Source organism: Seriola dumerili, unplaced genomic scaffold (assembly GCF_002260705.1).
Source record: "Seriola dumerili isolate Sdu_G_001 unplaced genomic scaffold, Sdu_1.0 BDQW01000003.1, whole genome shotgun sequence".
Taxonomy (NCBI): domain Eukaryota; kingdom Metazoa; phylum Chordata; class Actinopteri; order Carangiformes; family Carangidae; genus Seriola; species Seriola dumerili.
Window position 1 is genome coordinate 10,085,336 of NW_019174258.1, and position 21,614 is coordinate 10,106,949.

At 41.8% G+C, this 21,614-nt stretch overlaps 1 protein-coding gene across 1 annotated transcript in view; it reads left to right on the forward strand.

The window, feature by feature from the left end:
* LOC111219206 (transcription initiation factor TFIID subunit 4-like) overlaps positions 1 to 21,614 on the forward strand; it is an 81,625-nt gene that overhangs the window by 52,136 nt on the left and 7,875 nt on the right. Inside the window, exon 15 of the mRNA XM_022741822.1 lies at positions 7,274 to 7,396. Coding sequence (XP_022597543.1) covers positions 7,274 to 7,396 — 123 coding nt within the window. The remainder of the gene's footprint in view (positions 1 to 7,273; positions 7,397 to 21,614) is intronic.

Consider the following 21,614-nt stretch of genomic DNA (forward strand, 5'->3'; position numbering starts at 1 on the left):
CCTATGAAGATTCCCCTTCTCATCTACCTTCCTTTCACTCCTTTTTTTTTTTGATTTGGAAATGAATAAATCATTGAGATCGTCCTCTCTCGGAGTGTGAATATCTGAGTTCTCATCTTTTCCTGGATGCAAATTAGGTGTGATCAATAGAAGGTGACGAGCGGCGAATCTAAATGTTAAAAAAAAGAGAGAAACAGAGAGAGAGAAGACTGCTAGACGAAGCACGGCAGCATAGAATGAGACAAAGCGAGAGAACATTTAAAGTAGGAAATTTTCCCTTAGATAAGCAGTATTTTTAATGATCACCACTCTCCCCCTGTCGCTCCGGTGTGACACCGTCAGAATCTGCTTAACACTGATTTCTGGCTCCTTCATTAAACACTGTTCCCTGCCAAAATGTGAAGCGCAAATGTTATTATTTATAAAAATGATACTCACTCTGAAGGAGAGGCGTAGAGTCTTTTAGACGCATTCAATTTATCCACATATTTTACACAGTCTCCCCATGCACGGTTTAATTCTTGCAAATAAGTTGCAGATGAAGAGGAACCATAGGGTCATGATAGTGACACTCATATAATGACCTTAGCTCCAGGGACGGCTGAGGGCTCTGAATAATTGGTCCTTGGCCCTGGAAACACTTCTGACATACACAGCTTCAGAGGAAATGGAGTACTCTGAGCCAAGACTATTAGCTCGTGCATGTATTTTGAATTAATCTCCGTAGGTAAAATAATACAATCACAAACAGACTTACTGAAATATTTTTTGGAGATTTATGTGTTGAAAAAGGTGATGAAACAGAATTTCAGAGCATTTTTGTCTCTTTTATACACTTTTTAAATATCGATTGATTTATTATCTGTTATTGAAGATGGGTGGTATCAGTGCAATAGTGCAAACACAAATTGATTTACATTAGGAAAATTGTCAATACTGGTACATATGGCTTGAAACAACTATATACCATATATTAATACAATAGACAATACAGTGCAACTAACTGCCCTTTATAGACATGACAGCTCTCAGTACAGCACTTAACATCATGCACACACTGCCCATATATTTTTATACATTAATTCAATATTCAATATATGAGCTTGAGGGACACTGCCATATGTAATTACTGTGTTCTACTGATGAAGTCATACATGTCTCTATCCAGTCTTAACACAAAGACTTGCCTGCATTAGCAGGTTGAGGCTGAACTCATCTCTTTGTAGCATCTGAGTGCAGATGGAGAAGTGAAACCTGATTGGTTAGTGCAAATGGCTCTTCACCCTGCAGCGAACTAACTGCCAGGCACTTCACATGAAGAAAGGCCTCAAGATGCAGCTCACAGATGTTCTCATAATGCCGGCCATGTGGGTGTCAGGTGAATGAGGTCCATGGGTAACAGACATGCATAAAGCACGTAAAATGTCAACACACACTCATGTTTAGTAGTAGGAAACTTACACAAAGGAACGTGGGCCACTGGGCATCATTCATCAAACATTTCTACACAGACATTTGATCTTAAGTTACACTCAAACTAAGACATTTTGTTGAGGTTAATCATTGTTATTTTTTATGCATATTTGCTTCTTTTGTGTCTAGTTCTAAGTCATCAAATAGTGAATGAAGTACAATTAATATGAAAACACGAGTCCACAGGCATGCTACAAGCTCTGTGAGGCTGCACGCAGCTAATGTCGGCATGGTAACATGATGATGATAACCAGGTATATTGTTTGTCATGGTCAACATCGTAGTTTAAGCCTTAGTTAATGTTAGCATATTAACATGCTAACATTATTAATGTTAGCACGCTAACCTTAATTAATTAGCACAAAACTGATATTGTAATTAGTTTTGCAGGTATTTGGTCCTAAACCAAAGTGTTGGATGAACTGATGGTGGTGCTAGAAGAAAAGTCAGAGGATCAGCAAAGTCATAAGGATTTATCCCATTGGTACCATGAATGTCTGTATTAAGTTATTAAGTGGTGGACTAGCCAACAGGCCAACATTGCTTTTAGCATGACTAAAACCTAATAAAGTGTTAAATATTCCTCTGAATTTTCTGGCTTTAGCTTAATCAATTGATTATCTGAATAAATGTTTGAAATCATCAAAAAAAAATTTTGCCCAAAAATTGCCCACATGTATGCTAACAGTTTGCATGCAGCCCAAAATATATGACCGTGTGGACCAACAGGCCAACATGTCAACATGACAACCTGTGTGGCATTATCAGAACTGCCTTTTTTGTACATCATGCTTTTTGTCCATGGCCTAAAATCCACTGCTACTGTCTTTGGGGGAATTTTTCCTTTGTTTGATAGCTGACAGAGAGAAAGAAAGTGACAGCAAATGTGGGGAAACAACATGAAATAAATGTCCTGGTCGGACCCGAACTGGCATTGTTGTAATTACACTATCAGTTATCTACTTCACAGTCTGTCATTGATGCTGCCTTATGCGGAGCTGGTAGCATATCAATGTCCTGTGATACCAGACCTGTCTGTCCTGCTCCTAATGTACCTGACAGCAGAGAGATGCTTTGAAGTTTCTGGTTGTACAGTAGTGTAGTTTATACAGTGAGTGACATCCTTCAAGCCTGAATACTAATATTACTTGTGCTAATTTAACACTGTGCTAATGTAAATATTGTCCACACCAGCGGAGTTAGCTAGTATTCTTAAGTGTAGGTTTTATAAAATGCAGAAAGTGCAACGTTCAGTGCAGCAGTCTCTTGAGAAGGCTCCCCTCAGCGTTTGACCATAGCTAGGTTTCCTATCATTATGTATGCATATGAATTTAGCTCAGCCTATAGATTAGCAGTACAAAGGTTAGAGCCATGACAAGGGATTTGATTTCCACTGGAGCTACCAACCCTTATTTAAAATGTATGGGGAAATGAAAGCCTTCACCAAGGTGGCATATGTCATGTCTATATACTGAGAAGCTCCCTGCTGTGTCTTGTTGGACCAAAGCTGGCTAGGGGGAGGGTAAGAGACAGGCCAACTCAAAAACCCATGGTCTGGCTTTTATACTGTGGTCTTTGCAGGGCACAGAGCCCTTTAGCTTCCTTCACAGCCCCCTAGCTGCTTGTGACGTCAAGCAGAGCGTGTTCTGCTCTACCAAGGACATCTGTCTGTAAGCGTCTGGGGGGCCAGGAGCAGCCCCTCAGGCCAGGAGGAGGGAGGGAGAGAGGGAGGAGGGAGAGAAAAGCTTTTGTTAAAAACAGCAGAGATGGAGAATGGCAGGTTGGCCATCATGGCTCCTGCAGCTCATCCTCCTCTTCACTCCAAGCATATAACATCGCTCTGAGGTTCTTGCCGGATTTTGGACATTTTTGCATCATGAGAGAACATACTGCTCTTTATTCTGTGCTGAGAACAAGGACTGTTATTTCTTATTTAGGTCTTGACAGACATTTTTACCGATCTATTAAGGGCACAGAGCTTGAAGTTAGACGTAAATAATTCAAGATGTGGGAAACAGGTGACGACAAAAAACAATGGTGAGACAGCCAAATGGATCTGATTATTTTCACTAGCACAATTTGTTCGTAATTATGTGCATGAAGACAATAAAACATGTGCAGACCACTGACTTTTTCTTACAGTAAATTTAATGTGAGGTGGGCTGTTATAAAATTAAAGCAACAGAGTTCATCTGAACTACCTAAATCATTGTTAATACATTAATAAATTGTGAATTAGGGGAAACCTCTTTCTGAGAAATGAATGTATATTATATTTGAATGTAGTGATCAAAAACAAAGGAGATGAGTCCATAAGACAACAACAGACATTAGTAATGTGACATTATTTAACTGTGAATTTACTCAAAGCCACCTTTTAGTTTGTTAGCACCAGCTGTACTGATTCAGCCGCTGTGTGTTAAACTTGAAAACCACTGCTGATAAACACTGACATCCACTACGCTCAAACTAGAAGGTTTAGTCTGATTTAAATATGGATTTTGTAGGACTCTTCCAGGACATAAGTCCATGACACCAGTAGTCTGATGAATACATGTAATTTGGCATCCTGATGGATATTTCAAGCATATCAACCATGTGTCATTCAGATCCATTGCCAGAAAGAAGATGCTGTATTTTTGGGGTGGGTGCCGGGTAATGCATTTTTTACTGTCCTAAAACATTGGGTGATGTCATCATGGAGTTAACTGATATGCACTTAGCAGGGCACTCAACATCTGTTGGAGAGCTTTGTGCAAGTGCGACAAGTGTTTCCCCGGAGACGTTCATATTTGTATTTCCATACACGTCCCATTTCACCACGCCAGCCATAACATAATCACATTGTGCTTTTTGCATCTAGATTAAAACCTTTTTGTAACAAAGCTGTAGATTGATTCTGTGGGTATCTTGAAAATGTTCTACATCTCCTGACCTTTGCTAATAATTTGACTTGACAAATCCCAGTTCGCTGCTTCAAAAGGGCATACAGGCAGACTGGAAGCACTGGTATTTATGTGACTTTGGAGCAGCAGATATTTATGTGGTACCATTGATCGGATCTGGCAAATGTATGCATCCTGCCAGCTGGTTGTTCTCCCACTCTGGAATTAATCTCTGTAGTGACCTTTGCAGTTTTTGGAGATGGTTGGTGACAGGGTAGTCCGTAAAGTAGACAGAGAGTCTTGTACTTGTACTTGTAGGTCACAGTTTTGATTTCCATATCTGTTTCAATGAAATCTAAATATCTCAAAGAGGTGTCTGGCAAAATCATTCAATGTTGCAACAATACCAATCTGTACAATCATGACCAGTTCCATAACACGTAGAAATTCACTAAAAGAGATTGATGGCTTTCCTAACACGAGAGTTGCTTAACACAATATATATATATATATATATATATATGTGTGTGTGTGTGTGTGTTTGTGTATGTGTGTTTGTGTGTGTATGTACAGAGTGAAATATATACAGAGAATGGTACCAGCAGCTCATGTTAACAGTAATCTAAGGACTGAAATGGTTTGAAGGCAGCATGTATCCACATTCCTTCATACTGCTGCTACTGCTCCATAGCATTTGAACACCTGTGTGTGTCTAGATGAATGTACTCGATGTGAATGTTTGAAGTAAATGGTAGTTGTAAAAAAAAAAAAAAAAAAAACTTCTAATAGAAAAACAAATCTATCAAAGCCTGGCCCAACTCTGGCTTGTATCAGCTGGCAGTCATCAAAGGAAGGACGGTAGACTCGGCATCGTGGCACCAGATTGAAATCAGAAATCAGTCTCCCAGTGTCATGGCGGCCTCTTTACTGACAGGAAACGCAGACTGGAGGGTTGCAGATGGTAAAATGAAGTCTTCATTTATCATACAGTCATAAATCTGAAAATGCAGGCAGTTGCTGTGGGCGCTGGGAGCCCATGCCTGGTGCCAACTGCCAGGCAGAGATCATCCTGGTGCCATCAGTGAGATAGCGGACCTCTCTCGTTCTCTCTTTCCCTCTCCCTCTCTCTATTGCTCTCTCAGGCCTGGAGAGATTTGTGTGTTGTTTGTGGCAAGGCCTAATAAGGTTAGCATTGATAACATTAATGCTACATTTGCCATGTGGACAGCGGCAATAATCATCTCCACCCTGTTTGCCGCATCCAGTCATGATCCCCAGTGTCTGACTGCATTTGCACAGTGTTAAGAGCCTGACTCCCAACTCAACACTCCCTGAATTCACCTGCTATTAGTTAGTATTCGTTTTAACTGCAGTATCTCTATTTTCACCACTATCCATTTAAAAAAAAAAGGCAGAGTGAATGCAGTTTAGATATTCAGCTGGTTGGTACTCACTACTATTATTTCCCCTACTTTGTGTTGTCAGCGTGTTTGGATCTTTCAACAGTTCCGCCGTGCTAAATGTGAAGTGGCAACACCCTAAAGGGCATGCCTTGCCAGCGGGGTTTTAGCAAAAAATCAGAGCCAAGTGCATGCACATTTTAGATCAGACTTTGTACACCAAAGCAACCTTTTACAGTGCGCCATCTGAAAGTAACGGGAAATTTTCCCCTGATCAGAACCCATACATATGTGCTGCACACAAACACCAGCGCCCAGCGAACACATGCTGAGAGATAACATAAAAGAACATGAAAGACATGAAAGCGCACATTGATTGTCCCTGTTCGCTTCAACCCAGGCCTCTCTCCCCCAGCGGGCAGGCATGCAGGCAAGCTGGTGGGTAGGCATTCCCTGTGCTGTGGCCAAGATTGATAGGCACGTATGTGTGTGTGTGTGCGCGTGTGTGTGTGTGTGGGTGTGTGTGTGTCTGTGTGTGTGTGTGTGTACTGTGTTTGCATGTTGGAGGGAGTGTAGACACCCTCTGTGCCATGGCCCCAGGCCCTCACACATCCACCCAATAGAAAGGGCAGCTCCAAGCAACGCTGGGTCCCCCCTCAGCCCTGCGGCCAGACATGACATTACCTTGGGCAGTGCCTCCCCACAACCTCCCCCATATATATCACAAAGTGCAAAAATCACAATGGGACCTTGTGACTACACACGCATACACACATACACAGGCACACATACACAATCTTTGACAGAAGCTCTGTTAATGGCTGACAACAGGCTTCCATTTTGTTCGGCTCAGGAGAGCTTATACAATACATGGATGGATTGAAATAGGGATACAGAGGGATACATTTCTCCTATATTTTAATTTGTACATTTGGTCCCACTCTCGTCTCATTGTTCACTCATTCTCACCCGGTCTTGCAGAGCTTTAAAGTGGGACAGTTTTGGTTACAAATGCTCCTCAAATTGAAACTGTGTGATCTGAAATTCAAATCTTGTGTTTCCTGGTTCACTTGTGAGACTGAAAATAACTGTCATGGTGCTTCTTAATTTGGTTAAGATATTCAGAGAGAGAGAAAGCGATGTTTTGAAGTTTGAGATCATCGGTGCTACAGAGTAGAAAAGTTCATTTAAAGCTGTTCTGTATCATAGATGGTTATTTTGGGTGTGGGTGTTGGTTATGAATTTGTTTTATGGAGACAAATCCACTGTAATCCTCAAAGCCGACACCTGTAGGACATACAGTATCACACATTTTTACATATAACACATACAAATATTTGTGTAAAATTCACTTTTATTTCAGCAGACATTAAATGTTAGGTTGGCAGTCACTATATTGATACCTTGCACATGAAATACTTTCTACTTCAGATACATGTGATACCGGGGCAGCACAACACCACGTATAGAGCAGAGGGATATTTTCTAATCTTTGTGTTCCTGTGTCGTCACCAGATGCAACAACAGGAACTGGCGCAGATGCGGCAGCGAGATGCCAACCTTACAGCACTAGCTGCCATTGGACCCCGCAAAAAACGCAAGGTGGATTCACCAGGGGCCACCCCATCAGGGACCGAGGTAAGAAGCAGACTCACTTAATGGCTCTATTATCTAATTTTTTTGTCCCTGACTAGTTGCTGGTGCTGACTTGATGTCTACTCTTGACAACAGCAGCTTCCCCAGTAACTGATATAAATCTTTCTAAAAGAAAAGGAAGAAACTTCAAAAGTGGGAACTGTCTATTTATTTCAGTTATACTTTAATAGGGAATATGTTTTACCATTCATGATAGTTTCAAGGACAAGCAGAGCAGGATTCATTTGTGATGATGAAATGAAATATTGGCATAACATAATGACAACTACCTAAGCTTCCTACAAAGAATACTGTACTGTACTGTAAATAATTCAAATAAATTCCTTGCATTATATTTTTTGTGTAGGCAGCTTTCAGTGGTAATTTTTCTTGCTCTGTCATCCCTGACTGTGGTAAGTTCAAACACGGAGGGTTGGTAGATGGTATGCAAGAAATGACTCACTGAATACTCACTCACTTTGTTTTAATGTGGGACATTTTCCTGATCCACAGAGTGCTCCACACTTGTCATGTGTCTGTAGGCCAAGGTGTACAGTAGCCAAAAACTTGATACTTTATAGTTGCAAGAGTTTTCTGACATTGTTAACATACATGCAGTGACCGACTTTGCTCTCAGGACAGTTGATCAATAACCCACAGCTGGCCGTGACATTGCAGTTTGACACTAGTTTTGGAGTTTGGAAATAAAAATAAAAGTCCCTGAGAGAGTATGACAGTAACCTCTCTAACACTCTCTACACACTGTAAAGTTTACTGAGGTGAACAGAATGTGAGAGTCAGTGTATGAGATACCACTCCTTTATTTTTCATGTGGCTCAGCAAACCACTCCAATACTTTTGTTTGAATCTTAATAAAAATTGAATCACAAAAATCCCTCTTCAAAAACCCTTTCCTATTTTCTGTTGTAATCAGATCACAATAACAATGGTCAATGGATAAATGAGTGTTTGACCATTGTTTAATTAAGATTCTAATAGGGTCCAAGTTCAAGGTTTTAAGCACATTTGAGAACAACATTTACAAACACAAAACCACAAATCAAGAATAGGAAATCATTAATAAGAGAAGCTAAAGGCTAGACATGGTTTCACAGTAGTAGTAGCACTCAAATATACAATATTAGACATCAGCATATCCAAAAAATAGTGAAAATAGTGGGAAAGATTAAATGACCTGCTGCAAGAGTTTTGCAAGTTTTACTTCACTGTGGGTGATGTGCATGGACTGGTTAATGGGTTACCATCATCCTGCATTAAAATATTTTACTGTGTGAAATTATAGAAATTAATGATAATTCAGATGAGATGAACCAGATGCCTTGGCTTCATTTTATTTCATATTTATATGCTCATATTTATATTTCGCCCCAGTTGCCTTAGGTCCCTGATTGACTGAGAACTCAGTTTCAGTTTGTCTGTACAACAGAGGTTGTTTGGTGAGGGAGCTGTGAAATGCATTATTGGTAATGCATTATTGGGTTGGCGACACAGTGTGCAGCGATGTTCTCATGTTTATTCATCTACAAAGTGGATGAAGATGAACAAATCTGAAATCTCCGATTAGAGTCATGAGCCAATACCTTTCTGGAGGCACCAGGGAGTGGGTTTGTTTTGTGGAATAATGTCCTTTGTTGGCCTCTGTTTTCCCTGAGGCTTTTGTTTTAGAGCCATTGTGTTCTTGATACCACACATCCTCCTCATGCTTAACCAGTTTAGCATTAGTCAAGTTTAGGAATGTGTCTAATAAGCCACTCTCCACAATCAAAGTCAGCAAACGTGACAAAGATGGCAGGAAATATCTGTGTGTGTTACAGGGAGCATGGTGACATACTCCCATGTGACTTGCCCAGTCTGCTCTTAATTAAGCTGAACTGTGTTATTATAAGAGATGTCTCCTGTTTGAGGTTCCATGAGCACTAACTTGAGTATCATATTTCTCCAGCACAGGGTCATACATGAAGTCATGCACAGTTGCTGTACCAAGTCACATTTTCCTTAAGGCGGGGGAAACATTTGAATTCCACATATTCATCTGTAAATATGATGAATCTAAAATAAGCCTGAATTTTGAATGTCAATTGGTCATTTTAATAACCTACTTATCGAGTTGCATCTTCACATCCTTCGCTTAGCAGCAATATGCTGCAGAGGAGCATAGTAATGCACCCGGTAAAAAAAGCATAAATAACAAAATAAAAGCATTACTTCTGGTCCTTGAGTGCAGTGCCAACCTCTTTCAGAATGTTTTACCCTGATGGGTATTAGCCTGCGACCTTCTGCTGCATTCAAAAAAGCTTTCTCAAACTGCTTTCCCAAATGCAGTTATACAACATAAACATGAATATACATTATGCTTGAGTTGTTGTCTTTTTTTCTATTTTTTTCCCCTTTTTTAATGTCCTGTTCATGTTTAATTAGAGGGGCATAAAGAAGTGAAGTCATAGTGTACCCCCCCCCCCCCCTCCTGGAGTGATTGCAGAGGGGGCGGAGGAGGAATCTTAACTTATTTTCACTTCGTTTTCACCTCCTCACATTTCTTCATTTCACATGGGCTGGAAGCGCCGGCGGCGTTCTCTTTCCCTTCTCCAGAGCAAAGTGAATGTGACTTTTCTAAGGGGGTCACAGGATGCCTGGAGGCCTGTGGGTGTTACTGGACTGTTGCCTGCTCTTAGCTTCACTGAGGGGCTTGTCATAGATTTCATCTCCACAGAAATGAGCCGGGGGCCCTGGCCAGGAGCACAAGCAGCCAACGTTATGAAGGGCCCATGCTGATTATTTCCCTCTGACATCGCATCCTGAGCTTTCCGCATTAATCCCAGACAAAGGCAGCCCTTCAGTGCTGTGCCAGAGCTCAAATTAGGAGCCAGATAATGGCCTTGTTGAGATCCTGCTCTGTTCACCGAGAGGCAGAACTCCCATTGAAATCCTCCTCTTCAATATTCCTTCTCTCCTGCTTGTTCTTTACCTCGTCAGAACACCTTTCAACCATGTTCGGACTGTGACGGAATTCAGGTGACACAATTTTGCTCCATTCCCCCGAACCCAAACCCCCCCCAGCCCCCACCCACCACTTCCTATTCACCCACCTTTAATTTGATGGTGGCTTGGCCGGGCTTGGGCCTGTGCCTGGATGTGGATCGCCACGGGCTGTGAAACTGATAGCCAGTCAAGACTGGAGTGTCTGTCTCCAGCCTGATCTAGTCTGCAGGAGGGAACAAAGGGGGCCTTACAGGGCTCCGCAGGGTGGATTAGTTCCAAGGAGCCAATGGCTGGGGCTGCTGGCTGGCTCTCTGGAAGAAGGCCTGCTGTGGCCCCAGCGGTGGGTCACTGCACAGGCGCACACACACACCGAAAAAACCCCCCTCCAGCTCAGTAGTCCCCATCCTACAGCCCTAACCCTCCAATCAGCACACATATGCGTTTGAAGTGCAGCACAAAAGTCAAGGGTGAGCTACCTTGAAGAAGGTGGAGGGATGAGGAGCTGGGACAAAGGGCAGCTGAAGGTGGATGGAAATATGATGAAGGCACAAATGACCTTTGCCCTCAACGATATTAGCTTGAAGATGTGGACACTAATGCTTTATTGCTTGATTAAAAAGTGTTGAGCTATTGAAAAAGGAAATCTTGGGAACCAAAATCACATACACTTCTACAGGAAATGCACACGGAGGCTAGTTTTTCTGGATTTCTTTGGACGTATTTTGCAGCTCAACTGTTAGCATCTGTATAGCACTGCTGCAACTGCAGCTCAACAGTTACAAGAGGGAACACTTTAGCTATAGGTAGACTGTGTAAAATCTCCAGTCCTCTGCTTGTCTCCTGCCACATCACTATTTGTTTATGGTATGTAGAAGAGATAAAGAGGGGTTTTAGCTCAGTGTGTCAGGGATGGGATACAGTTTGTCAAACAGAGCTTTATTCACAATGACTGTTCCATCACACCCTCTGCATTCAGTCCTTTCACACTTTTAACATGATTTGACTGTTACTGTTCACTGTTTCATCCCCCCCCCCCCATTGATTTTTGTGTGTTATGATCTCCCTCTCTTCACATTTGGTGCATCTTGACTAAATTGTGTTGCTACAGTAGCTTATGAAAGACAGATAGAGACACTTCAGTACATCTAAGGTTTCGCATTGAAGGTTCTGCGATGTAAAAATTGCCTCGACGCACAATGTCCTGCAGTGTTAAACATGCTCAGAGCTTTTGAAACATCCTTGACACATTTATGAGCACAGAGTTATCATCCAGGCACTTGGGCCATTTATCACATCAAAGGAAGCGCTTTGTTTGTTGACGTCAAAACGACAATAGCAGCTAAATTGCCCTGGTTTGTACAGCCACACTGCCTTTCTCCTATCTGCCTCGACCAGGCGCAATACAAGGGACAAAGGTAGGCGAGCGATTTAATAGTGAGCACAGTCTATTTTTCCATTTGAATTCATTTCACCTTCTTTCTTTGAGGCTGTAGATCAGAAAGAAGGAGTGAGGCAATAGAGTGAGAGGCATGGGGAGAGAGGGGGAAAAGCACAAGGAAAACTGATGCCCTTTCCTCCAGCTAAATTAACAGGAATCACGTGGAAAACAATCTGAGTCTCCAATGAAGGAGGGAGGGGGGGGGGCCATTAAAATTAGCCCCAAGCTATGGACTGCACCCAATATCACTAAAGCTGCACTCACTACAGATGTGGAGGCTGGCTTACAGGCAAACTATGCTCTGTTCTATAGCTACAATTAAAATCAACCTCGCTGCCAAAAAATAGGAGGGGGAAAGAGGGGGTAGAAAGGCAGACATGGAACATCAAAGACAGATTGAAATGTGTAGTCAGTAATAAGAGTGGTCTCCAAGCCCTGAGGTTCTCCACGGTCCCCTTGTTAATGAGAAATTTTGACCTCTGGTTTGTAAGTTAAACTTGTAATCTCGGTTAATGAAGTAAATCAATCCCAACTCGGGAGTGTTCAGTGTCTCTCCCTTTGCCTTCTCCCCGCCAACCTCCCCTCTGTCCTTCTCTCTTGTGCTTTTCTCCTTCTCCTTCTCCTTCTCCTCCTCTTCCTGCGTCCCTCCCAATGCGCCGCCTGGGAGTAAAACGGCCAGGTCTTCAACCAGACAAACAGGAAACTCGCAGACCACGAGGGTTCCGGAGCCAGAGGGGGGGCGTAAGGACTCAGAGGACTAGGACCAACCAGGCTGTTTGGTTAAGAAGGAGATGGCCAACTGAATGCTAGTAGAGGGGACAGCGTGGAGGAAGCCGCCCCCCTCCTCTTCCTCCTCCTCCTCCCCTCCTTGTCTCCATCTTTTACCCGTCTCTACTCAGAGTCTGTTGGGAAGAGTATGTGGTTGAAAAGTCATGCCTGGTTGCTGGTTCAGTGGAAGTAATGTGCGAGTACACAATACTCAATACAACCTCCTCCTGTGTTTATTACTATAACATCTCTCTATCTCCTGCTTCCCTCTTACTCCTCTCCATGTCCAAACCACACACACAGTGGGTACTGTTAGTGGAAAAGACACCTCACTCAACCTTTGGTTTTTTTAGTTTCCTTAAACATGTGGAGCTCCACTTTTTCTTAAACCATATAGAGGCTTCAGTTAAATCCACTGGGTGCACTGACATTAACCTCTGATTAACTGTTGCATTTATAAGTTTGTTTCACCGCTAAAGTAACACAGCGTGGAATCTGAAGTGAACTGAAATGACTTTAGCTTGACTTATATCAGACTGTAATGAAGCATAAGGATTCCTGTGTGGGTTCCCCTTCTCTATATACTACAAAAATATGATTACAGAGGGCACAGAGAGGCTGCTGTTGGTTTCATAATGTCAAGAATACTGTAATATTAGTTTGACTTTACATTTCAAGGCAACTGTGTATTTCCAGCGAGGACACAAAGGAGACAGAGTAGAGTCTTGGTTACAGGGGCTCTTTGGCCAGATGCCATGCGTTCTTAGAGCTTTAACACAGTGCACTTTGCCAACTTTCCCTTCTCCTGCACAATGCAGAGCACAGTGTTAACCACCAGTGGTTATTGCACTATGGGCTATGGGTTAAAGCATTTAAAATGGAGCTATAGCATTAGCATGAAAAGTTAAATACATTTATTTTTTTCTTCAGTCATGTGGAATACATTAATGCATTTATCCACCTCCATTTAGTTCTGTACTGAAATACCTTGTACAAAATATGAAAGAACCACTTATTACCTAAAATACCTGAAATTGAAGAAATTTCAACCGAACATTACATTACAGTCACATACTGAAAGGAAGTCACAGTGTGTACTTTGTACATTGCGACAGCTATAACACACTGTGTCACACACGTTGTTACAAACGTTAATCGGTTAAAATGATATAAGCCCGCAGGGCATATGGATCATTTTGGCAGGACCTGGAAAGATGAACTCTGGAGCACATGATTATAATAAGAGTTGAATAAGGTTGTGGCAAAAGTATACATAAAGTATGTGGCAAGTAACAGTTCAATGAAGAAGCAAATCAAAGCTATAACTGCAAATAACAGAAACTTCCAATCAAATGTCGACATGAATAGTAAACGCTCGTGTAAACAAAAGTCATAGCTATGCTAGCAGCAGTGTGCGTGTGTGTGTGTGTGTGTGTGTGTGTGTGTGTGTGTGTGTGTGTGTGTGTGTGTGCGTAAATATGTGCACACCAAAATCCAAAATTCTGTCGAAATCAATCTACCAGTTTTCAAGATATTTTACTAGAAACCAAAAATGTCAACCTCATGGGAGCGCTAGAGGGAAAATCGGAAGATCCCCAAAGTAATTAGTAAATGCCAATATGTGTCAAGATATTTCAGTCTGGACCGAAGTGATGGGCTGACTAACAGACTGACATCGTCATCCACAGAGTGATGCTGCTAGCGTGGCTAAAAAGTAAATTTTTCTGATAAATATACTGGGCAGCTTAAAAAACACAAGCCTGATATGTAATGAAATATGTTTTGTGTACGTTACAGTGTCTTAAGACATATTATGGCTTTTCATGAATTGTTTCCAAATTGTTTTACCATTTACATGCAAATCTTCATGGAGCAGACCCAAGACGTGGGCAAGTGGTTCAGTATTTTTGAATTTAAGAGAATTTCTGAATGGCCTGTTGGCTCTACTGTCTCTGTCCAAACAGGCAGCTCTTGACTCTGCACATAAACTGAAATATGTGTAGAATAAGGAAGCAGAGGAGATCCAACTATATGGCATATGAAATATATGATTACTCAGCATCACTGGCTTTAATCCCTTCATTCTTCTCTATAAGTTTCTGAAAGGGCTTCCACACATACACACACACACACACACACACACACACACACACACACACACACACACACACACACATACACACACACACACACACACACACACACACACACACACACACACATATACACACACACACACACACACACACACACACATACACACACACACACACACACACAGGCAGTCCATGTTCCACCACCCAGGTCATTCGGGCTTATGTTTCTAGTAAGTCACACATAAAGAGACGAGACAGCTATCAAACATTTTTAGTGATGGAGAGAGGAATCCTACATCTTACAGCTACATGAAAGAAAATATGTATCTCACTGAGTCTGTAAGGTTATATCATACAGTTTTGAATTGTGTGCTGGTTATGCATTATGCACACTCAGTGAACATTGATAAATTGTATTTACCTGTTGATGCTCCATCTATACGAGAGAATCAGTCTGCATCACTAAGATAAATCTCAAGTTGCCCTCAAGAAACAAAACAGTTCACACTTACACTCAAGCCTAAACAACTGGTTAGAACCATTTTCATATTAAAACACTGATAAGAATTTCATGCCTTTTCATGTAGATATCTAAATGGGATCTGGGCTCTATCTTATAAACCTAACTTCCAGGAATAGGATTGGGACCACTTTGGCTCTGTCTTATAATTGAAGCATCCTGATCTTACTGAAAATTTGATGGAAATTCACATTCACATTTATGAGAGCGTTGTGCCTTCTTCTTCCCTGTCAGATCTCCCTCCTGAAAATGATCGTGTTTGTGTTTGTGCTGTTGAAGGGCGGGTTTAATGCCTTGGACAGTCTGAAGTCCAGGATGGCCTTGTGGTCTACATAGTGGTCTATGGTTTCAACCTTGGACTCTGACTAAGACTTGTAAGCCCGTCTGGGACAGGTCGAGTCACAGGAATACAAGAGTTCAGCTGAAGCTTAAAAAAAAAATCCTTAAAATTATTGAATTATTTTCAACAGAAAAATAATTTATTTTAAATGCAGTTGGTGCAGACCATTTTTGAACAAGTCCTAAATAAACCTTACATTTATATATGTACATACATGTACACATTAGTATTAACACTGTAATCTCCTTATTTAGATAAGAAGCTTCTATATATCCATATTCATGGCAAAGTAGTGATCCCCCTCATTTCTGCCTTTAAAACTTTGCCCTGAAATAATGGTTAAATATACAGTTTTGACAACAAAGTTGAGCCCCAGGCACTTAAAAGATACCGATCTTAAAGAAATTAATTACCTCCCTTGTTAATCTTGATATAATTAAATTTCTGAAGAATGAAATTTGCTGCCGCTCGTCCCCCCCCTCCAACCCTCCTCCGCCTCACTGCTATGGAGGCGGGTCGATAATGGCTGGCTCTCTAGCTAGCCTGCTGGCCAGGGACATGGGGACAGCCTAACATCCTGGGCCCCATGCTGTGCTGTACCGCACTGTGCAAACCCACTCTCCTCATCCTACGCCTTCACCACTCATAGGGATCGTCAGAGAAAACGCCTCGATCGCTGCTTTTCCATTCGGTGCCTGCTTGTGCTTCCTCTATCCTGGAGGAGATGGAAACTCTGGGCCTCCAAATTCTTATTCTTAACATGTGATAATGTTGTCGAACAACTTGAGAGTTTTAGAGCGCGGGCGCTACTAATGAAGTTGTCAACACGGAGCCTCTGAAACTTACATGGTGGAGCCCTGGAGAGCCCGGAGAGTTCTTTCTGTTATGGCTCACTTAAGAAACTCCTGTGTCTTTGTGTGACTTACTGTTGTTATTTATAGGACCTCCTGCGATGCTGTTAGATTTAACCCTGGCTGCTTTCAGGGAGCAGTGCATTTTCTTGTCGCTATGTGTTTAAGTTTGTTTTGCTTTGACTTGAAGTTTTATGTCAGCTCCATTGTCAGCTGTCAAGGTTTGAGCCTGGGGAAAGAAAGGAGGAAAAAGCTGGAGAAGATCTTTCATTAGGTGCTAGCGGGGGGGCAGAGGAATGCCAAGGAGGGTGGATGAGAGGTGGTAATATGTATAGAGTAGGCAAAATACTACAACTAGATGGCAGAAATGCCAACATAGAGCGTAGTTTCAGTTTTGCAGAATCTGATTCAGGACTTTTCTTGGTGGAGGTGTGTATCATGCATCCTGTAAGCAGCACTTCTCTGCTTAAAACTCAACACTAAATAATTGAGCACCATCTTTACGTTTAGTGCATCATAGCTGATCTCGAGGAGTTTGCATTTTTAAGAAAAGAGGATTTTTTTTTTTATGTAACCCACACACACACGCTTTTGTGTTAGTTGTCTCTGCTTGATGTCTTTTATAATGTGTGTGGGAATGTCATTGGAAGTGATCCCTTCATATTTCAATGATACTATACAATGATAAAAGGCTGAACAAAGTGATGTTTGAGTGATGCAAAACTACACAAAAAAGACTGCAGTGCAAAGGTCACCCATTCGATAAATGTGAATATTTCAAAAATGTATTGAAGGATCATCTATGAAAAATATTTATTGCGTTAATCAAAAAATATACAACCACTCAGATAAGCCAGCAACAGATGACAGCGTTATTGTAAAGCAGAAATCTCAATTTGTTTTGATGAGCCATGGCAAGTTTTTACTTTCTAGTGACACTGTTAAATGTAAATTCAGATTAATTTACCAGTGAATACATCAGTGAGTTGATCATTCCCACCCCTAAAACTACTGCCGTCAACTACCCCCATTATTGCCCTCTCTAAGCTTTTTACTACAGGCCCCAGAAGTCCCTTTTTCTCTCAGTCTCCCACTGGGCTGTGCTTTGGCTTCTAGTTACTACTGAGCTACCCCTCATAACCTGGACCAACCACCAGCTACTTCACTCAGCAGAGATGCTCAAACGATGCAGTCCTTATTCGTTGTTCCATCTAAAGACCATTTATTTCAATGTTTTCTGCTAAAATATTGTTGTGATACAGTGTCCTCTATTTTGTCTTTAAACGGAAAAACAGAACATCTAAAATTAGCTTCAGAAAATGGTGAAAGAGAACAAACAAGGCGATCCATTAGTGAGGATGGGTTATTGGCTGACTTGCCTCTTCTCATGGCGGCCCATTAAAAGTGGTAATGTCTGCCTGCAGCAGTGCCTGGGGAAGAAGAAGGAGGCCATGGAAGGCATATTTCACATGCATCAGACACTGGAATTAAATAGACCAATGTTCCCTAAAAAGACTGAAGTACATCTCTTTCTGATGTGCGTCCCGGGCAAAAATTCATTGATCTTAGAATGTCCCTTGGCAATTATAAAATATTAAATCCAAGTCGCACTTTTCGGCTCAGCTTAATTTTTTTTTCCTCGCTTTTCACTGCTTTCCATTTGACCAATTTAGAAAAAAAGTTAGAAATGGATGGCCATGAAAAAAAGGCACTGATGATAAAGACTGTGCCCACTTTCAGATATCTTTTGTTATGTTTCTGTATTGTTTTTGCTGAACATCTCAGATCATTAAATGGGATGAGGTCCCAGCAAAGCAGAGAGTGCCTGAAACATGTCTTCTGTGACATCTTTATTTCTGAACACAAGGTCTTCTGAGCTCCTGACGCCTGTTTCAGCACTCTGGGGATGACAAATATTTGTCAGCTGCTTTCCATTAGGTTTGTGGCCCTGGTGCTCGCCTCCCTGGCCCCTTTATGTCCCTCAGAGATTACAGAGGGGTCCACAGTTAATTGCCCAAATCATTAAATTTAACATATATCTCAATAAATATAATCAGCCAGCTGTTTGACAAGGTACACAGTTCATTAAGTGTCCTTGCTTGTTTGTCGTTTCCCTAATTAAGATTTAGAATCGATCATTGAGTGCGTAATGTACAGTGTAGCTCGGCTTGCACGGGGAGTCTCTCTGCTCAAACCAAAAGGAATGGCATCCGCTTGCTAAAGCTTTACCATTTAGCACACTGACTGCAATGGGAATTAGACATCCTGTGCTAATTAGGGAGGCCAATTAACTGTGAAATTCAGGCGTTTTTGACAAATAATCTCAGCAGAATTCAGACATCACCATGCACATGAATGTTATCAGTCCTGAACGGGGAGAGGATAAAGGCTACTGGCTCCACTGCTGTTTTTATATGTGTTGCTGAAAATTGTTGTGTCCTCCCAGTGCTGTCAGTCAACATCCAGTTTATTACTGTCTCCCAAATTGCCTGAATGAATCCAATCTGTCTTACATACTAAAATCCATTAATATGACGCCGTGTATGTGCAGATTTATTCTATGTAATGTAGCTGTTATTGAGTGCACTAAACCACTGAATAATGATAAGTCTGTGTTTTCTGAGAGAAAAATAATTGTAATAACCACAGATCCCAGCTAGTATTAAGTACTGCGTTATGAGGTCTGGTTCTGCCTCTAAACAGCAGAACAATGATGTTGCATTTGGCCGTGTTTGGCAGAGCAGCTGCCCAGCACTTGACCTCTATTCGCTTTTCCCGAAAAAAAGAATTGGCATCACCAGAGAACCTCAATGTTTCTGTGTCTCTCATTCCCATTTTGATTCATGATCACATGTATTTTTTAGATTGCATAAATTATGTATTTGTTGGACTAATGAACGCCCTCCACTGATAGAACTTTGGGAGAGTTGTGAATAGCTAGATATGGCCTCTAACACCCGCATCAATGTTCTGATTACAAGTCAGTTCTGAGCAATAGACGCGGTCGCATGGCCTTTTGCATGCAGCGATTTTTATATGCACATACAACAAGGTCCAGAGAGCCACCAAATGAAAACTTACCTTCTCGGCTGCTCTGTGTCACTACACACCGCTGCATTGCTGTGTGTGTGTATGTGTATGTGCTGAGATGCGTGCAGTAATGTGTGCGTGTGTGGTCTGAGTTGTTGACAACTATAAAACAGGCCCTTGCTGTCTTTATTACCTGTGCGACCTCTCCCAACTGCTTTGTCCTTGCAATCCACAGAAACACATATAACCGTGCTTGCGATGGCGGTTTCTGTTCAGTTGGAGTTTAATAGAAAGCCACCATTACACCATGGAAGGCAATGGCTGTGGGTGTCTGCTGAAGCTGTTTGGATACCAGGCAGCGCCGGAGGTGTGTTTGCGGGGCGCCGGTGGGCAACTCCTGCAGCTGCCCGCCTCAGGTTCAGGAAGAATTGAGTACTTCCTTTTACAAAATGTGTAATTATTATGGCAGACAAGGGTGTGGGTTTAAACCAAGTCAATATGTAGATAAGCGTTATACACACACGCACACATACACACACAGCTGCCTGGAAAATGATGCTGTTGTACGTGGTATAATAAAGCAGGTTGCCAAAATGCTGTGCAGGTAGGAAGGAAGCCTTCTGGGCCTGTGGAAGAGGAATCTGATGGGAGGAATGAGGCCTCCAGGAAAGTGCCAGCAAAACTATAATGAACAACTCTGTAACTGAGTCCAAATTTTGCAATGCTGCTTGCCATTTTTACCCCCAACCCACCCCCAGATTCCTAATTGACAGCATATTATGCAGTTTTAATTCTGAACTTGTTGTGCCAAATGTACCATGTTGTGGAATCGCTACACTTCTCTATGTTTTGCAGAAGAACCGATAGTAGTGTTAGTATAAGTAGCGTATTTATGTTAAAGTTGAATTGACATCATAAATGGTAAATGGTATTAATGGTAAAGGAAATATTTATTTATGACTAACTGTAAAAACTCTGTCAGCCTCTCACCCTGGCAGCTTGCTGAAAAAAAAAAATGACACTGGGGGTCACAAATGTTCACAGAAGCTGTCTTTAAAGAAAAAAGAAAAGCGAAGTTTTGGTTCGTCTTTCTGGGCCATCTATATAAAATTCTACACTTTCCCCAGAAGAGCCTGGATTTTAATCAGACCTGCTCTTCAGACAGCCATTTTCCTGCTTCTCATTCTTAGCAGGCGTCACGTCAGGTGCATGGGGACCAGTGACAGTGGCGCTGGAACTGAGCCTGTGATGGCTAAATGATGTCAAAAATGGCCCCATTTATGTCAATTTGAGATCAAGGACCAATTCATAGTGTGAACCGCCGCAGTAAATGTGCTTTCTTATCTCCTCCATCTGCATATCTACTGTGGCCCCCTTGGTGTGCTCCTCTTTTTCTACGTGAAATGTGTGACTGCTCATATGAGGATTTATGTGAAGACTGACAGTTCAGCATACAGCACATGTCTGCGGAGCAGCGGGATCTATCCTGCTGCCGTTTGGTCTCTGTGTTGGGTTCTGTGTTATTCAGTGCCGCGCTATTTTGCTAGCCTACTCCGTTCCCCTAATTAGGCCATTTGCAGTATACGTTACCCTTAGTGTGGTCATTTATGTTCGATACCAGCGTGAACTGATAGGCTTTTGTTAACTGGTTGTTCCTATTTGGAACGTTTCACAAAGACATCAAAGGGCGGACCACAAGCCTCATTTGGCAACTTCTCCTAGCTATCCATCGGCTGCAAAACACCCCAGTGCCTTGATTATTAACTCAGTCACCACCCTCTCATTCAACTTGAATTAAAAATTAAAAACCAGCAGAAATGACAGTGCCACACCATTGAAAGTAAAGTGTGCAAAACCAACAAGGGCTCATTAGTGAGTAGTTCTGAAGACAAGCATTCTGACTTGAGACTTATTACACTTCTCCTATTTTAACTCTAATTGGGTTCATTTTATATATGAAACGCCTTGAATATTTAATGTTGAAAAGTTCTACTTCTGATACTTTATGTAGCCAAAGATACTTGGCCCGTGCTAATTGTCCAGGTTATCAGGCAGGCTGTTAGCAGTTTCTCAGTTACTGCCGCTCTCTCTGTAGAAAACAGCAAAGAGGAAGGACACTGAGCGCATCGCTCGGTGGATCATTGATGGGATCCTGATCTTCAGATAAATAAAGCTGAT